Source organism: Empidonax traillii, unplaced genomic scaffold (genome assembly GCF_003031625.1).
Source record: "Empidonax traillii isolate 1590-97213 ecotype Southwest subspecies unplaced genomic scaffold, ASM303162v1 scaffold301:size691294, whole genome shotgun sequence".
Lineage (NCBI taxonomy): Eukaryota > Metazoa > Chordata > Aves > Passeriformes > Tyrannidae > Empidonax > Empidonax traillii.
In genome coordinates, this window is record NW_020955494.1 from 557,098 (window position 1) to 575,180 (window position 18,083).

Below are 18,083 nucleotides of genomic sequence, written 5' to 3' on the forward strand. Positions count from 1 at the left end.
AACAACAATGGTAACAACACACAAGCGTTCTCTAGTACTTTGTATCAACAGATCTTGAGGTTTTTCATGAGAAAGACATAGTTAATTAATCACAGATAGGAAAAGAGAGACACAAGTGTCCTAACCAAAGATAACATTTACATCTCTCATTATCTGTTCAGGTGTCTTATCCACTGCTCTGCAGCTTGTATATCAACTTCTTCCTAAAGCCTGCTGAAATCCCTGGAGAGTCTTTCCCCAGCTTCAGATGTCTCCATTTGAATCAGGCATAAAGACAGCAAGGGAGAAAACCAACAAGATTTGGGAAAAGAGGTGCAGATGGTGTCACTCGAGAGATTTATTTTGAACTTCTGATGTGAAGAAGAACCAGGTTTAGCAGCTGCTCTAGCCCATGCCAGAGCCAGAGCCAAGGAAAAAAATACCAGCTTTTACCAGGTGAGCTTTGGCAGTGACAAGGTCCATCTTCAGACTGTAGGGATGCTCAGTAAAAGGTAAAAGGGAAAATCCCCCCTGCTAAATGGCAGTAGTTCAAGCTTTTGCACAGAGGCCTGAGAAGCTGAATTACACTGCCTTCATAACAAAGCATGAGCAATATTTCCCCACCCGCAAGCCAAGTGTTTAAACAAAGAGTTTTAAACAAATATGACTTTCCAGGGAGGGGGGAAGGACATCGGTTTAGAATACATTAACTCAGAAGTTGTGAATAATCATCTGTGGATGAGGCAGCCATCCTCAGGAAATCCGAGCAATAACCCTTTTCTTGCTGCCACAGTGCAGCTCCCCCAGCTGAGGCAAAGCAAGCCCTGTGGCCCAGCCGTCCCTGGGCACACAGTTTGCTGCCCAGCCCCGGGGGATTCGTCTGGGAGAGCACATCTCTCCACCTCAGCAATGTGCCAGTTAGCAGGGGTGAGTACACACACATGCCATCCTGCACTGCTGTGTAAGGAAATGGCTGATGGCTTTGCTGCTCTCTACCTACAGGTGTCCCGACTCAGCTTCACTGCTCACTGCTCCACTTCCAGCCCTCAGCAGTGGCACAAACACCTCCGACACCTCTACTGTGGTCATGACTTTCCATACCTGCTCCTCTCCTCTCCAAATCCAAGGCTGTAGACTATGGCACAGCTCACCCACAATCTATCTGACACACTTCCTAACGTGCAAATAGTTACTTGCTTCCACTTTTAGGAATTGAGGTGTTTTTAAGCAAGAATGCCCCTAAATTTTAGGCAAAATACGTGCAATTAAATTGAGCAGCTCAGCCAGGCAATGCTCCTTGTTCAGCCAGTGACCTTCCCAGGAGAGTCCCAATCCAGCTGGCACTCTTCAGCAGCTCTGGTTCATCAGCAAGAGACAAAACTGAACTTCTCTGTCACAGACCTTCAGGTGTCCCTGAATGAAGCACTGATGAGAAGCAAGGGGTACAGAAGGTCCCTTAGCTCAGAGCCTGGTAGTTCACTGACCCAGCTTCACTTGTGCACACATGTTCAAATACACACTCAGAGCCTGACAGCAGGTGTTGAGCCTGAAGGGAACAGCCTCAAAATCAAAAGCAACTGTGATGTCTGTTTGAATTCAAGGAAATCAGTGGATGCAGGAAGCAGTTATACTACTATGCAGGTGGAGACCATGCTGGGGTATCCATATCCTGTAGTGTCCACATTTTCTTCCCTCTCATCTCACTCTGGCTATAAGAAGGGAAATTGCATTCAACTCAGTTTGACTATTTAAATGAAAGAACACACAAAAAGAAGCTAAGAAAAGAAAAATAGACTTTTAGAAAAGTGATTTTCAGTATTCTGGGCCGTGCACATTGCTTGTGCTGCTCCAAAGCACATGGCCTGAAACGGGAAGGCAGTTGGTATTTCTTCATGAAGGTGATCTCTGTTGCTGCCACCATCAGGTATTCAACAAAAACAGCCTGAGAAAACCTTGTACTGCTCAACTGACTCTGTTCAAGTAGCTCCTGCAGTTAGAGTTGTGGAGGCCTGGGCTTCAACAGCAGCCTCTCTGAAAACCACAGCGGAAGGAAATGAAGTCTTACACGTGTCAGGTGTGGTTCCTTCCACAGGCCACACACCTTCCCTGCACCGGTTTCCCTGGCAGGAGGTGGGAGGCCTGCAATGGCATTTGTGACTCCCTTAGCTCTCGCAGAGGTAACACATCCCCTGACTGCTCTTCCTAGGGATGAACCCGTGTGGCTTCACAGGGATGGTCCATGCAGCCAGCAGGACTGGGACAATCCTCCAGGGCTAACACAGGCACACATTCAGGTTAACACAGAGCTGCTGCTGATCGTCATCAGCAAGTGCCTGTGAGGGAAGTGAGACAGTGACTTGGGTTTGCATCAGCTCACAGCCGACAGAGGATGAGCAGGCACATGGCTGGCACACTGTAGTTGTTTAATTGTGATTAAACAACTAGGGGCTGTGAAGATGGTGAAGGGCCTTGAGGGGAGGCCGTATGAGGAGTGGCTGAGGTCACTCAGTCTGTTCAGCCTGGAGGAGACTGAGGGGAGACCTCACTGCAGTTGACAACTTCCTCGGGAGGAGAAGAGGAGGGGCAGCACCAATCTCTTCTCTCTGGTGACCAGAGACAGGACCTGAGGGAATGTCATGAGGATGAGTCAGGGGAGGTTTAGATGGGATATCAGGACCCAGGGAAGTGGTCACAGCACCAAACCTAGTTAAAAGTGTTGGGACAGTGTCTCTCTCAGGCACACTGTGGGATTGTTGGGGTGCCCCATGCAGGGCCAGGAGCTGGGCTTCCATGAGCCTTGTGGGTCCTTTCCAACTCAGAATATTCTGCGATTCTATAACTATAATCTGAGTGAGTTCAACGAAGTCTGAGCCAAGCGCATTTGTAAAGTCCGTATCTGGAAGGCTTCTGAGCGCGAGCTGGCCTGTACCAGCACACACCAAACCCAGGTCCCACAGCAAACACCAGCAGCAGCACCTCAGCACAGCCTGTGCAGCTGAGGGGCTCAGCCCGGGTACAGCACCAGGTACACTGGGAAATGGGGAGGGCATGCCCTGAGTGCTGTGTCCAGTTCTGGGCCCCTCAGTGCAGGAAGGACATTGAGGGGCTGCAGCGAGTCCGGAGAAGGGCGATGCGGCAGGTGAAGGGTCTGCAGAACGTGTCCTGTGAGGAGCAGCTGAGGGAGCTGGGGCTGTTTAGTCTGGATTAAAAGGGACTCAGAGGGACCTTATCGCTCTCTACAACTCCCTGACAGGACGGGGGAGCCACGTGGGGGTCGGGCTCCGCTCCCAGGACGAGAAGGAAACGGCCTCAAGCTGCGCCGGGGGAGGTTTAGGTTGGACATTAGGAAGAGTTTCTTCTCAGAAAGGGCGATTAGACATCGGAACGGGCTGCCCAGGGAGGCGGTGGAGTCACCGCTGAAGGGAAGGCTGGATGCGGCACTCGGTGCCTTGACCAGGCAGCGCTCAGTCACACTCCGGCCCTGCCGCTCTCGGAGGGCCCTTCTAACCCATCGGCTCCCGCGGTGCCCGCTTCTCCCCGCCCCTTGCGGGTCCCCGCCCGCAGCGGCCCGTCCCTCCGTGCCGCCCGTCCCTCCGTGCCGCCCGCCGCTCGACATGGCCGCCGCGCTGGGGAGGCTCCTGCGGGCCGCGGTGAGTGCCCGCCCGCCCGCTCTGCTCTGCCCTGCCCGGCGCGGCCCGGCCCCGCTCTGACCCGCTCTCCCCCGCAGGTGCCCGTCGCCGCCGCCGCCGCCGGGAGGAGGGTGACGGCGCGGCCCCCGCCCTGCGCCCGCCGCGCCCTGAGCGCCGGTAAGTGCGGGCGGGAGGACGGGCGGGCGCGCCCCGCGGCGCTGCCGGGCCCGGCCGCGGCCACAGCCACGGCCACAGCTCCCTGCTCTGCCCCGCAGGCGCCGCCCGGCTCGCCCCGGCCGTGACACAGCACGCCCCGTTCTTCAAGGGAACCGCCGTGGTGAACGGAGAGTTCAAGGAGCTGAGCCTCGATGACTTCAAGGGGAAATACCTGGTTCTCTTCTTCTACCCGCTGGACTTGTGAGTGCGGGTTTGTCCCCGTCCCGCGGGCCTCCCGCCCTGCTGAAGGTCATCACGGGCGCGGCAGGTCGCTGCTGGTTCTGCCCGATCTGGGCCGGCCTTGCAAGGCAGATGTGACTGTTTCTAGAGCCCGGGGGATAAGATTGGGGGCGAGTGGCCACTGTCTGTTAAAGCAGTGGATATGGTGGCCGGAGAGCATCTTCTGCCTGCAGGGACTGCCCCAGGAGGTGGATGTGCTTCCTCTTAAGGTCAGGCCCCAGGGGTGAGGGTATTTCATTTGAGGGTATTTGGGGCTGCCTTGGAGACTCTCCTTTAGGCAGCAGCAGGACTGCAGCTACGTAGCTGCAAGGAAAAATGTGACCCGACGGGGTTAAGTCTGTCAGAAGACTTAAATCTCGAAGAGCATCCCGGTGTATGTAGGCACACGGGGGAGGGTCTAACCTGCAGTCCTTTCTGCTATAGCTTCCAAAATCTCTCTCTTTAGAGAGTGCCTAGCAGAGGCAGTTTCTCCATCTTTGCAAAGGATCTGTTGTGGGAACTGGCCTGCCAGCTCCATGGCTGTGACTGTTGCTTTGAGACTGAACCTGATCTTGAACGGGAAACACGGTTAAAATTACCAGGCTAAAGAAAACGCTCTGCTGCATTAGAGCCTCGAAACAGACAGGAGAGTCTTCTCTAAAAAATTCTCTGAAAGGGTTGTAGAACCATTTACCGCCTGATCTCTTCTCCCACCCAGCACCTTTGTCTGCCCCACGGAAATCGTGGCTTTCAGCAACAAAGCGAATGAATTTCGTGACGTGAACTGTGAAGTGGTGGCAGTGTCAGTGGATTCTCATTTTTGTCATCTGGCCTGGATAAATACACCACGAAAGGTATGAATCAATCATCTGTTTCAGGTTTTCTCTGCTGGTTTGGTTTCTTTTCACAAGAGCTCCAGAGGAGTCGATTAAATAATTGTGCCAACATTGATTTTTAATAGACTGCCTAAAGTAGTATGTGATTAACTTCTACATTTATTGACATAATTCTGACATCAATCTTTGTTTTCTCTCTCTTTTTCCTAATTACTTGGTTTTTGAACGTTTTGCTCTGTTGATAGTAACGTTTATTCTTGTACATTTATCTCAAAAGACAAATGCTCAGTGTACAAGCCACAGCCCTGAGATGTCTGTTACAGCTGATAGTGCACTGAAACTATCACAGAAAATGAAGAGCAGCTGTCTAGATTTTATTGTTACGCAGTGCCTAACAGTGGTGTCTTCAGAAGGGAAGCAGAAGAACCACCAGTTTATTGGAGCACTTGTATTATTAACTCTCACTTGCTGAAAGGGTTCCTCTCTTGCAGTATAAATGGAGGGGTTGGGCTTTCTTTAGGGCAAGAAAATGATCAAACGGCCTTTTGCTGGAGATAAGCCTCTTTCAGATGTGTATAAAATACATGCTCTTAACTGCATAAAGGACCTCACGAGTTGAGTTAGTTGTAGAGTGGACAGGGTGGAAAGAATTCCATGGTGGTGCTGGAAGGAAGCAGACACCCAGAGGAGCTGAGGCCTTGGTTTCTCTGACATCTGTGCTCAAATCCCTGCCCATGAGAACTCTGTTGCAGACAAGCGTTTGCAGGATCAGTGACTGAGATTACACAGTGATTCACCGGCGATGCCAGGAATAGCAAAGCTAACAAACTCCAGCCTTGTTTCAAGGTTAGAGAGCCTATTTCTCTTGCAGCTCCAGTATGTAGCAAAACTGAAAGAAATCTTCTTTGACTCTCCAAATAGTATTTAAATTGATTTGTGGGAGGAGGAGAAAAAAAAATGCATGCACTGAGTAGAGCAGCAGAACTCTGACCATACCAAGCGTGTGTGCTTAGAATCATAAAATGGCTAAGGTTGGAACAGACCTCTAGGATTATAATAAAGTCCAACCATCAACCTTGTACCACTATCACGTTCATCACTAACCATGTCCTCAGGTGCCACATCTGCATGGTTTTTGAACACTTCCAGGGATGGTGACCCCACCACTGCCCTGGGCAGTCTGTTCCAATGCTTGACAACCCTGTCTGTGAAGAAATTTTTCCTGATATCCAATCTGAATCTCCCCTGGTGCAACTTGAGGCCATTTCCTCTTGTCCTGTCACTTGTTACCTGGGAGAAGAAACTGGCCCCTGCCTGAGCTTCCTTTTCTCCAGGCTGAACAACCCCAGCTCCCTCAGCCTTTCCTCGTAAGACCTGTGCCCAAACACTTGTGCTTCAACATATGTTTGTTCACAATATGCAGTTTTCCCTTCCCTCCCCACCATGTTCATCTTATTTAATTCTGAACACTTAAATATGCAGTAGAAATTGTTGTGTTCAAAGCCCCTGATTAGAGTACAGTGTCAGTTTTTCTGAAAATCCACGACTGCTGCCATTGGTTGCCTTTTATTTACCACCAAAATACGCAAATCTAAAATGCTCAGTGCAAAAGAGGTTTTCACGTTGCAAAGAAACCAAATGTTTCTGACTGCTTTAAAACAAACAAAACAAACCCAAACAACAACACACACTCCTGGTTCCTGTCATGGAGCAAATGGCATGATTGTGCATTTTGAGTGAGTTTACCCTAAAGAGTATCCAAGTGTTTTGTAACCAGACAGAATCTTACTCTCCTCCAGAGCGGCGGTTTGGGCAAAATGAATATTCCAGTTCTGTCAGACCTCACCAAACAAATCTCCCGTGACTACGGAGTGCTGCTAGAAGGACCTGGCATAGCACTAAGGTAAGGCATGATTTCCAAGAACTCTGTTGTGACACAGCCCAGTCTAAACCAAGGTAAGCTGCCCAGTCCCCCTCCTGTGGGAGAAACAGCACAAGGATCAAATGAAGACACTCAGATGTCACTTTTGCGGCAATACTGCTGGATCCTGCTAGGAAAAGGGCACGTGGCCATCGTGGCCATGAAGCTCAGAATGGTTCCAGCCTCTCTGGCAATGCGTGCAGGGGAAACACGGTTCTGAGCGAGGGGCAGAACTCCATGTCTCTAAGGAAAACAAGAGTAGCATAGGAGAGCAATTTCTTGGTCTTTATGCATATTTTGTGCTTTCACAGTACCGTAGCAGTTGGCTGGTTCCTGGCTTTTGCTCACTAACAAACAAGGTACCTAATGCTGTATTGCTGCTCTTAACTGATGCCTAGGAACAACTACATCTAGGAATAACATCTAGAATACATCTAGGACTGTTCCTTGCTGGAATAGTCCATCCAGTTGCTTGTATTCGGGCTTGGAACGTGGCTCGCGTTCCCTAAATTGCCGCTCGCTTGCAGAGGTCTCTTCATCATTGACCCGAACGGGGTCATCAAGCACCTGAGCATCAACGACCTGCCCGTGGGGCGCAGCGTGGAGGAGACCCTGCGCCTGGTGAAAGCATTCCAGTTCGTGGAAACCCACGGAGAGGTTTGCCCGGCAAACTGGACCCCCGAGTCCCCGACGGTAAGTGCCCTGTGAGCAGCACTGCTCTGGGCACGGACACGGGCCTGGGGGTGTGTCAGCAGGGCTGAGAGCCCCTGGGTGTTGTGTCCTGTTGTTTTTATAAAGTATGCATGGATTTCCTTGGGCAAAGTGTCAAATCTGTAATTTTTTTTTTTATCTTCTCTGTAGCAAATAATGATTAAGTTTTCTTTTCTCGACAGATCAAACCAAGCCCAGAAGGTTCTAAAGAATATTTTGAGAAGGTGCATTCATAAGCACTCAAATATGTGGACAAAACTCTTAGTTACCATTAACTGAAAACGTTAGGAAAGCGGCTGTGATTGTAAAAATAAAAGTTTTCATTTTCTCATGTTCATGAAGAAATTAAATGCTGAAATATCTACTGACTCCCTTGTCTTACTTTAAACAGAAGGATAGAAACTAAGGCTCTCCCCCCCACTTTGCAACTTCAGCTTCATGAATTTGTGACCACTAGTTATCTTCCTCAATGTGACAAATACACACAGTACAGTTACCTTCCACTGGCTTTTCCTCTTTCCTTAACTAGTTTTGGACCAGAAAGTGTCCTGCATTTCCATTTCTCACACGACATTAAGTTCTGTAACAAGAGTTTGAAACAATATGGACAAGACAGAAGACGGAATTTTGATGCATGGTTTTGTTTTTTAATGAATTCGGCAGAGAAGGAGATGAATGTATCAGGGTAATCATTCTTTTTTGTAAATGCACTAAAACATGAGTGTAAATATGTGCCATTTTAATCCTGCAAAATGCTGTGCAGCTACACAGGAGGCGCGAAGAACTTCCATTCGTTTGGGAGACGGTGAAAACTTGAACCCCTATAGTGTCCTTTTTGGAGCTTAATGGCAACTCTTCCCTCATTTGAACTTGCTTGACACCGATGTAGCCTGCCTCTAGCTACAATAAAATAATCTTAAACACTTGACAAGCAGCAGGTGTGTGGCTTTGCTTCTCTTTCACTTCCCCCCCCCACGTCGCCTAAACGGCTGTGAGGAAAAAAAAAAAAAAGACTCCCAAGCCAAATTAGGTAGGAGATAAGATAGGGATACAAAGATTTTAATGTCTGTATCTGTAGGGTTAGGATGTTGTGGCTTGAAAAAGGCAATTTCCACCCGCCGAGCCGACGCGCCGCGGTCCGGGCCCCGAGCGTCCGCTCGGGGCCCGGACCGCGGCGCGTCGGCTCGGCGGGAAGGGCGGGCGGAGCGATCGGCCCTTCCCTTCCCTTTCCGGCGCCATGGACGCCAACCTGAGCCTGTGGAGGGCTGAGGGGAAGGTCGGGGATGGGGGCAGCGCTGGGGGGTTGCGTCTGAACAGCCGCCCTTGTGTTTCCCCCCTCACCGTGTGTGTCTCCCCCCCCCCCCTTCCCCCTCAGTCTTTCTGGCGGAGGTTCCTGCTGTGGGCCGACGTCCTGGATCCGCTGCTGCTCCTCCGGTCCTCGGTGAGGGGGTGTGGGGGATCGGGTATACGGTCGAGGGGATAGTGAATTGACGGGGGAATGCGATATGAGATATCCCGATGGCTGGAAGGGGAGATTTTGGACAAGGGCAAGGGGGAGCGGCTTCAAGGGCAAGGGTCGGGTGGGATGCTGGGAAGGAAGGAATTCCTCCCCGGGAGGGTGGGAAGGCCCTGGCACAGGTTGGGCAGAGAAGCTGTGGCTGCCCCTGGATCCCTGGAAGTGTCCAAGGGCCGGGTTGGAGCGAGCTGGCATACTGGAAGGTGTCCACCTGGGACTGGGTGGGCTTTTTAAGGTCCCTCCCGACCCGAACCATCCCTATGATAAATAGAAACAATCCTGTGTGCGTTTCTATTCCAAGCGCATCAACCCAGGGGCATTTCTGGGCTCAGCCATCTCAGCTGCTCTGCCAGCGGTTTGAGTTATCCCAGCTAAGCACCAGGAAAAACCCCCAAGGACGAGGGAGCGCCCGGGCTGGCTGTGGAGGACCTGTGATGTTCTGTAACTGATATATTGCACTTCAGAATGTTGAAATCTGAGTGGCTTTTTTTTTTTTTTTTCCCCTGTTCTGATTTTTCTCCCAAATGCAGGATGAAATAAAAAGAGCCAGGTTATTAATAGGAACCAAGGAGAAGACCCTAAGTGAGCCCCTGCGCAATAATCAGGTATTTTGGAGTGCAGTTAAAGTCTGGACACAAGTGCTTAGGTTTTTAGCCATATTTAAATTGGTTTTTGTTTTAAAACACCTACTAGCTTAACTTTTTAAAATTAACCTTCTGTTCTGCCATAGTGTGTGCTTTGGTGCACAGCACACGAGGTGTGAGTGTCTTGTATTCAACAACGAGAGAAATTTTAGGTAAAAAGTAATTAAATGTATCAATGTACAGCACTTCATATAAAAGCAAGTTATTAAAAAAAGAGATAAATGTAGAAAAAAGTTTTTATGCAGTCTCTTCTAAAATTTGATTACTAACCGAACTTTCAAATTGTTTAGACAAGACAAGCCGCCTTGCTAAGCCTGGTGAGTTTAAAAAATATTTAGAATTTTTTTTTCCGTATTCAAGTATGGCAAAGGTGTTCTAATTTGCCTTTTTTTTTTTTTTTTTTTTAAGTCCAGTGTACATCCTGATACAAACAATGTAATTCCCGTTTTGTTTAGACCTCCAGGTAAATTCCCTTAAATGAAGTTTTGTGTATGTGACTGAAGCATCAAGGGGGAATAGCTTGTAGTAAGTACTGTGATACTGCAGAGATACTCTTCTCCATACGGAAAAGCAAGTAGACTTTTACCTGCAGACTTTTAATTGTCATATGTGTGGAAGATTTATTTGTTCCTGTGTTCCTCTTGAGGAATTTTTCTCATGATTTATCTGCTCACCTAGAGGGAAATATTCTGACTAGTCTCTGTTTCTTGTCAGGAATGAGTTCCCAAACCCCTCCACATGTAACTGTCTGCTATAAACTAAGTTGCTGCTTGATGACTTTACTTGCTGTGGGGGCAGATAAAATGTGCTTGGAGCTGAAACTAGAGAGGAGAATTTTCTGCTCAAGACCATCCATCTGGACTCACAGCAGTTATTTTTACTGAAATAAAGTTTTCTTTGTTTTTTTTTGTTTTAAATTTTTAGCTTTCGCGCCCATGGCTCTCCCGTGGGTGAGTAACCGTGGCAGATGTCAGTGTGCATCTGGCGGGGCTTTTTTTTTTCCATAGCCAGGGGTTGGAGGGAGGGAGGGAGTAGAAGGTTTTGGGCTGCTTCACTGTACTTTCACACAAGCTGTTTCAAAGACATCTGTTCTATGGGAAGTGCTGAGTAACCTGGAAAATGAGCCCTTAAAGAATCCTCCTTGTCCAAAGCTGTGAGCTGCCTTCCTTCAGCAGTATTCCAAGGGACTGTTCACCTGATGCAAGGTGGAGCCACTCAGCATGGAGAGAAAGGCCTAACTTTGGTCTGTTTAACCTCAAAAATCTGGAACTGCAGTAGGAAGGGCTTGGTGCCTCGTGTTTCTGTGTTTCAGGCCCAGAATATGATTTTTTTTCCTATATAGATCGTGCATGTGCAAGTAGGAAATAGCATTGTCAGTAAATTACCAAAGATACAAAAATAAACTCCTGTTAATGTGCTTGAAAATTGCACCATTTTGTTTCATAAAATTTGTAGCTGGAATGATATGCATGTTTACTAATTTAGATGTGTTTGGGTTTGGATTATGATATACATGGTGAGATACATCTGCAGTCCATGTAGAGATTACAGCATGAACTTACATGCTGCTAGGAGGAAGCATAATGAAAGTCTTGGTGGCTGTTAAATTCATCAAGAGCAATAACAAAATTAACAGAAATACTTCCTTATGATGTTTACAGCTTAATGCTCCTTCATAGCTGTGATTGGATTCAGTGGTGGTACTAATAAGAAAGACAGTTGATCCACTAATATTAAATGAATTACTGATGCTGCTCTGAGGCTTTGGAGATTCTCCTGCTTTCCTCTTAATTAATACTGAAATTCTTATTTACTGTCTGAATTTGAGAAGGAGTTGGGAAATAACTGCTAAAATCTTTCATCTTAGAGCAGATAGGTCTAGTGTTTATAGTCCCACCAAAACCAAGCCGACCCTTTCTCATTCAGGTTTTTAACTCCAGTTTTATTACCTGAGTTATTTGCATCTATTTAAGCTTCACAGGTATAGATGCATTTTTTAGTTTGGGTAAGAGGGATCTTGCTCAAATATTCTTACACATGGTGCTTTAACAACTGTGTGTTTTACATATGTTTCTGTGGTTTATATTAGAAAGAAAAAGTGAGCATGTCACCTCTGTATCAAGAAAACATAGCCTAGAATCGAAGCAAATGACACTGAGCACTGAGTGAAGCCTTTGACACTGCTGCCAGTAGTAGCACAGCACTTCCCCTGCTGCTTCTGCACCAAAAACTTCTACGTTCATCAAACCTAATTTTCTTGTGGGGTTTTCCTCTTAGGTCATTGTTTCATCTCTTCAGCACCAGGCAAAGTCAGCTTTTTTTTTCCAGGTAATTGCCTCTTTCTTTTCTACTTTTACAGGTCTCCTGGTCTCAGTGCTGAATTCATTGTTCCTTGTTTCCTCTTGTTTCTGCAGTTCGTGTTTCACTCATATACCACAGCATTCACCCTGCTGAATGGAAATGGCACCCCAAAGGCTGAAGTATGTGTCAGTTTTGGGGTTTGAACTTGATTTGCAAGTGCTTTGCAGATGTACTTACGCAGTGTGTTTCTCCTGCCCTCCTTAGGGGTACTCACTCCAGCAAAAGCAGATATTCTATGGCTTGGGAGCCATCTCCTACGCAGCCTGTGTTGGGGTATGTATTTGCTCAGTGACTGCTTCCCTAATAAGCTCTCCTGACAAGGAGTAGGCACTGGGGTAATCACACTGCTGTCCTCTACATAATAATGTTTAATGCTCTTTTTGTTATGATATTTTGTATTCTTACCAAAAGAGCGATTACAAGCACTTTCAGTAACTGGAGAACATGTATATTTTGTCAGAATGTTAAACCAAGGCATTTGTTTATTTTCATAGGGGGTAACTATGTACTAAGTCGCAGATTTATCTTCCTAACCTGTTGTACATACTGAAATGCTGCACATTTTTAGTAAAGGTCCTGTTTCCTCCCTATGCCTCAGGCTCTCCCTCTTATTTTCATGAATCGCTACACGCTGAAGAGTCCATTGGCACAACTAATCGTCAAAAAAATTCTACCTGCTCCTCTGCTTGGTGAGTAGAAAGACATTGTGCATTGTGCAGTTGGTGTGAGGGCTGTTTGCCCACCTTACTGTAGAGTTTTCTTGGCCAGGTTTAACGTTTTGATGCCATTAATTATGTTTCTGTTGACATTAAAGAACTTTTGGGCCTTTCTTGGGGGGAAACTGGGAAAATTAAAATGTCATCTCCTCTGTTCCAAGTTATATGAGATGTCCACCCAGAGTGGTCAGCAAGGTCAGTTTGCTCTGATGTGCCTAGACCTTGGTCTAGAAAAGAGAGAGGAGCAAATCAACTTGATTATTGACTCCCATTTGATAGGGCCTTTATAAGTGCTGGTGGTTTAGTCTCGTGTTTCCAGTGATTGGGTGGATGTTTTCAGTCCCTTGTAATGCTGGGCCTGCAGGAGGCTGAAACATTCTCATCCAGGATCTGGCTGCAGCTCTGCCACCTGGGGAGAAACCCAGCAGGGCAGACAAGAGCCACAGTGGAACATGTTAGAGCCAGTGCTCCCCTGGCACTCTCCCTTTCACTTCAGGGGTGCAGCCTTTACTAAAAGCCTGTCTTTTCTTCTGTCCTGGATTTTGTGCTGACCAGGACAAAATCTAACCACAACAGAAATCCCTCCACGCAGAGGACTCATGGTTTGAGCTGGATGGCAGTGCTTAAAGCTCTGAATCCATGGTGACAAAGCACCTTTTAGGGTTGGGGCCTTACAATCTCGCTCGAGCTTCTGAGACAAAGATTAGTATCCCCAGTAGATTTTTATTGGGCAGTCTCTTAAGCTACCAGGTTATTCAGTTGTGAGCAGCTGAACTGGAAATGTAAAATGCACTTAATTATGAATGTTCCTATCAAGAAAGTCCTTTTGGATCTCTTAAAGCACAGTCGTCTTTAACCCTGCAGGTCTGACGAGTGCATTCACTGCAGCAGTGGTGAGAAGCCCAGAATTTGAGCATGGAATAGAAGTGATGGACAGGAATGGCAAGGTTGTAGGAGTGTCACGGAATGCTGGGGAGAAGGTAAGGGGGTAGAGGGCTCCCTGGGCTTGGCTTCCATTGCCTGCTGAGAATGGAATGTGATGCTGAGGGTAGATGGAGTTGGATATATTGAAATGAGGAATCCCAGGTCAGGTGATGAATCTTTGGGCAGGCATGGACTAGGGCTTTTGCTTTCCCTGGTCACCTCAGAAGAAAAGACTGGGACCTTCTTGTGATGGGACACCTCAGAGAAATGCTCTGTGTTGTGCACACCATGTGCACCTTCTACAGTGGGAATAAAAGCTGCCCTCTGATCTACAGTGTGATACTGCTTTTTATCCTTGGGCTGCAGTTGCTGACTCTGTATTTGCTCCTTGCTTTGCTCATCAGCATCCACTACAGTCTGGCACGGGAATTAGAGCAAGGAGACACGTTTTAGATGCTGTCAGTGCCCCTCCTTTTCTGTGCTGCTTTCCAGGGGGGAGGAAACAACTGCATGAGCATAAATATTTGTGGACAGATGGAGAGAGAACTTCAGGTCTGACACAGGCTAGTTAGGATGCCCAGGAGGTATAACCAATTGTATGAAGTTCAGCATAACTTAAAAAAAAGCAAGTCTCAGCAAAGTTATTATCGTGGCAAGAGAACTCATTATGGCATCAATGGTTTCACCTGCCTTTTAAGGTATTTCTTAGTCATAAGTGGAGTATTTGCCACTCAGTTTCCATTTAAGGAAGAATTCCTCTAATAAATGTTTTTATCCCTCACTGGGGATAAATCCAAGCAATCCCTGTTGCTTGGAGCTCCAAGGTATTAGATAAAAAAGTGCTGCCAGCAGCAGGCAGTGTTTGAAGCTGCACAGAGCGCTGCTTTACCAGTGTTTGTTTTTCTCTCTCCCTGAAGGCTGTTAGGGAAACAGCACTGTCCAGGGCAGTCTTGTTTGGGACAACATTCCTGCTGCCAGAAGTGCTTGTGCACTTTGTGCAAAGGTAAGAGGCTCTGCAGAGGGGCTGGGGGTGCCTGCTCACTTTTTTGCTTGGGTTTGCAGCATTACTGTATGCCCTGGCATTACCTGGGAAATTACCCGTTCAGCTACTGTGATTCTTTCAGATCAGTAGGTGAGTCTGGTTGTGTTTGCATCAGTGCTTTGAGGGTTTGCAGGAGCTGGTGCCAGCCTGTGAGGCTTTCCTCTCTGCTCCCCTGCAGGGAAGGTGTTTGTGCCCTCCTGGCAGGCACCTACATTCCCTCACTTGATTTGAGTCCCAGTGTCTGTGTCGAGGCTGTTCCCAGCACTTGGCTTAGATTTGTGTTTTTGAAGAGCTTGAATTTTGGAGCCAAAGCTGGATCCCAACTTTCAAATTATTTTCCATATGTTGTAGAGCACGTTCTTGCTTTTGCAACATTTTAAACCCCTGTATCCCAACAAGAATACATTGTATGCTTTCTGAGGAGATTCTCAGCCTGCCATGAGCTTTTGGTGGGGATAACCTCTGTGGTGTAAATAGTTACAGGTAGGGATCATCTACGTCATATACTTTGGTATTGCCTGAATTGATTCCCTGTCCCCCTTTTTGACCTTAAAGGGCTTCTGTTAGCAAAAGACATAAATAGAGATGTAAGATAAAATTTTAAATATATTTCAGGTAATACATTTTTGCACAAAGCGAAGTAGGATTGCCCAGAGGAGCTAAATGTGAAAGGAAAGAGGGCAATGCAAGAAAATCCTTAATCAAAGGACCGAGACAGTTGGAAGCACTAATGAACCTTCTCTCCTTTTCTTCACTTTGGTCATTCTTATTTCTTAATCTTGACAATCTGGGCTTGGAAAATGCTGCAGCCAAATACAACACAAAGGGAAAGCACAGTTAGAAATAAGAACATAGGATATGAAATAAGGAAACATCTCTAGGATCCATAAGCATGGGTTATTACTACTTTCAGTGCAATTTCAACCAGTAAAATAGTGGCTGATGCTCTTTGTGGCACTGTCAGATCATTTTTCAAGCCCAAACTGACATACTGTTTCAATGTCTTGGACAGAGCAAAACTGGTGAAAAATCCTCGTGCTCTGGCTGCGGTGAGAATGTTTCTGATTACATCAGTCCTAGCAGGGATGGTGCCAGTCTCACTTAGCATGTTCTCACAGTGTGGGGAGGTAAGTCCTTTCCTAGGAATTGATTTAGGATTATTGTGGTATTAAATAGCCCTTCCAGAGCCGTGGCCAGCAGCCTGAGAGCCACATACAAAAAAAAAACTGCAGGATGAATGTGGTGCATCTGAAATGGGCCGTGGAAAGGCTGCTGGGAAGGCCCATGTGCTAGGCAGAGGCTCCCAGGACCTTCGAGGTCTGAGTTGCATTGTGTGTTATTTATATTTACACTTTTCAATGTAGATTTTTCAGACTTTCACAACAGTCTGAAGCAGGCAAGGTCAGGAGGACTGTCATGATGATTTAAGCCAAGGCTCTTCCAGCGCTGTGTTCAGCCCTGCAGGAGGAAGGAAGGATGTAGATGAGAATTTTTTCTTTCATGCAGAGTCAGTATGAACTCACTGGAGAGGTAAATTAACTTACAGGTGACATCTCTTCACTCTGCCATGCTTAAATGGGAAGAGTAATCTGTTCCCTGAGAAAGAATGCCCTCCTGGCAGGTTTTACATGGGGGATGTAGCCCTTGAACCTTGGGCCTTGGAGAAGGGCAAATGAGAGAGGAGTCTGGGCTTCCTTTCTGCATTCATTTCCTCCATCTTATCAGCACTTTGTGAATATTCTCAGAAAATCACAGTGGGCCCTTGCAATTTTCACAGGTTTCTTTTATTTGCCCAAACTTTCTGGCATTTAACTTCCCTTTTTTAAGATTTCTTAATTTCTTATGGCAGTAAGGGTAAACAGAACATAAGAGAGAGGGCTTGTGAGAAATGATGTACTGAGAGTATTGGTTGGTTGGTTCCCTTTGGGCACAGCAGAAGTTCTTCTGGGTGTCACCCAAATACATTTATGGCTGGACTGGGTGATCTTGAAGGTCTCTTCCAACATAAGTGATTCCATGATTCTATAGTAAGTGGAGATAATGTCACTACTGGTAAATAAAAGGTATGTTTTCCCTTATGTTGCACATGTAGGAAATGTTGGAGAAGCAAAAAAAAAAAAAAAAAAAAGCCCCAAGACAACAACAATGACAACAAAATCTCTCAAATAAACAAAGAGCCCCAGATCCCAGATACTGAATTGGTGCAAGGTGCAGTGCAGTAACAAGGGCTTAACATATCCTTAACATGTGTTTAGCAGGCTGTGGTGGTGTTGATTCCCTTTTCCTGCACATTGCAGATAAAGAGAGCAGACCTGGAGCCAGAGATCCTGTCATCGACGGAAGAACCAGAGCTGTTCTACAACAGGGGCATTTAGAGACTTTCCTTTGTGGCCGTGGGCTCTGGCTGAAGGGAATGGTGGATGCACCAACAAATCCCACTGGCATTTGGGACTGAATGGTTAAGCTGTGGTGGCCCATGTACCAGATTTGGTGTATGATGGTGTGGCCTGTAAAGAGGCACAGCTTGGCAGCAGGGCTCTGCAAGCCTGGGGGCAGAGACACGCACATCACTTGGTGCTGGAAGTGGCATTTGTACCAGAAAGCAGCACAACACAGTATGTGTCACAGCCTGTGTTCTGTGCTTCCTCCGCTGATTGATTCCTTAATTAAAAGACTGTTGAGTACACGAGTTTGTCCTGTTGCTGCTGCAGGTTTTGGCACGTTGCTTTCCAGGAACACAGCTGGGGAAGGCTTGAACATCACTGCTTTGGGTAAAAGTCAAGCTGGTTCTTCTCAGAACACTTTGTGTGTTTCAGTGAATTTAACAACACTCATTTCAAGGTTGAGAGGTGAGTGAGGCAGCCCTTAAAGTGGTACTAAGGCAAAGCCACCCTGGTGGCAAGATAATGTTGGCTAAATTTAGTTGTTTAAGAAGTGTTCAGGAAATGGGTGTCAAACTTGACTACCAGTTAATTCCTGGCTTTCTCGACATCCTTGAAGGAGTTGTGGGGCCTGATGCCCCTTGAGCTTTACAACTTGGTTTTTTTTACACTGAAGCCCTTGGGAAATCCCTTTCTTTCTGACCTTGTGGACAATGAGGAATTCCCAGTTTTGCAGGTTGACGGTGTTCACCCAAACAAAAGAAAGCTCTTTTGATATGTGGCATAAGGGTGATCATTGCAGTGACAGGTTTTGCTGATTCTACAGAATTATTCAGGGGCCCACAGCTGTCTGGGAAGAGCTGCAGGAAGAGCTGGCAGTAGCAGATGTGAACCCCTCGGGGTGCAGTGCACAGCTCACTGCTCTCCTGTTGCTGGGGGATTGGAGTTCTTCTCACAGTGTGAGGGAACCAATGGTTTCCCAATCCAG

The 18,083-nt window shown here is 47.0% G+C and overlaps 2 protein-coding genes across 2 annotated transcripts; both read left to right on the forward strand.

Moving 5' to 3' along the window:
* The first annotated feature begins 3,578 nt into the window (after positions 1-3,578).
* On the forward strand, positions 3,579-7,827 carry PRDX3 (peroxiredoxin 3). Its single transcript, XM_027890881.1, has 7 exons — positions 3,579-3,629; positions 3,707-3,785; positions 3,884-4,025; positions 4,762-4,897; positions 6,679-6,782; positions 7,328-7,493; positions 7,694-7,827. The coding sequence occupies exons 1-7, from the start codon at positions 3,594-3,596 to the stop codon at positions 7,745-7,747; spliced, it is 717 nt and encodes a 238-aa protein (XP_027746682.1). The 5' UTR covers positions 3,579-3,593; the 3' UTR covers positions 7,748-7,827.
* A 1,650-nt stretch (positions 7,828-9,477) lies between these two features.
* Positions 9,478-17,400, forward strand: SFXN4 (sideroflexin 4). The gene is made up of 12 exons (XM_027890880.1): positions 9,478-9,632; positions 9,962-9,988; positions 10,080-10,134; positions 10,596-10,621; positions 11,949-11,999; positions 12,086-12,151; positions 12,237-12,305; positions 12,631-12,721; positions 13,613-13,728; positions 14,590-14,675; positions 15,727-15,841; positions 17,012-17,400. Exons 1-12 carry the CDS (start codon positions 9,552-9,554, stop codon positions 17,087-17,089), a joined length of 861 nt encoding a protein of 286 aa, XP_027746681.1. The 5' UTR covers positions 9,478-9,551; the 3' UTR covers positions 17,090-17,400.
* The last annotated feature ends 683 nt before the right edge of the window (positions 17,401-18,083 follow it).

Coding starts and splice junctions, on each gene's coding strand:
- SFXN4 (XM_027890880.1), top strand. CDS start 9,552: ATGCAGGATGAAATAAAAAGAGCCAGGTTATTAATAGGAACCAAGGAG. Junction 12,000..12,085: donor AGTCAGCTTTTTTTTTCCAG/GTAATTGCCTCT, acceptor TTGTTTCTGCAG/TTCGTGTTTCACTCATATAC. Junction 12,152..12,236: donor ATGGCACCCCAAAGGCTGAA/GTATGTGTCAGT, acceptor TGCCCTCCTTAG/GGGTACTCACTCCAGCAAAA.
- PRDX3 (XM_027890881.1), top strand. CDS start 3,594: ATGGCCGCCGCGCTGGGGAGGCTCCTGCGGGCCGCG. Junction 3,630..3,706: donor GGAGGCTCCTGCGGGCCGCG/GTGAGTGCCCGC, acceptor TCTCCCCCGCAG/GTGCCCGTCGCCGCCGCCGC. Junction 4,026..4,761: donor TTCTTCTACCCGCTGGACTT/GTGAGTGCGGGT, acceptor TCTCCCACCCAG/CACCTTTGTCTGCCCCACGG.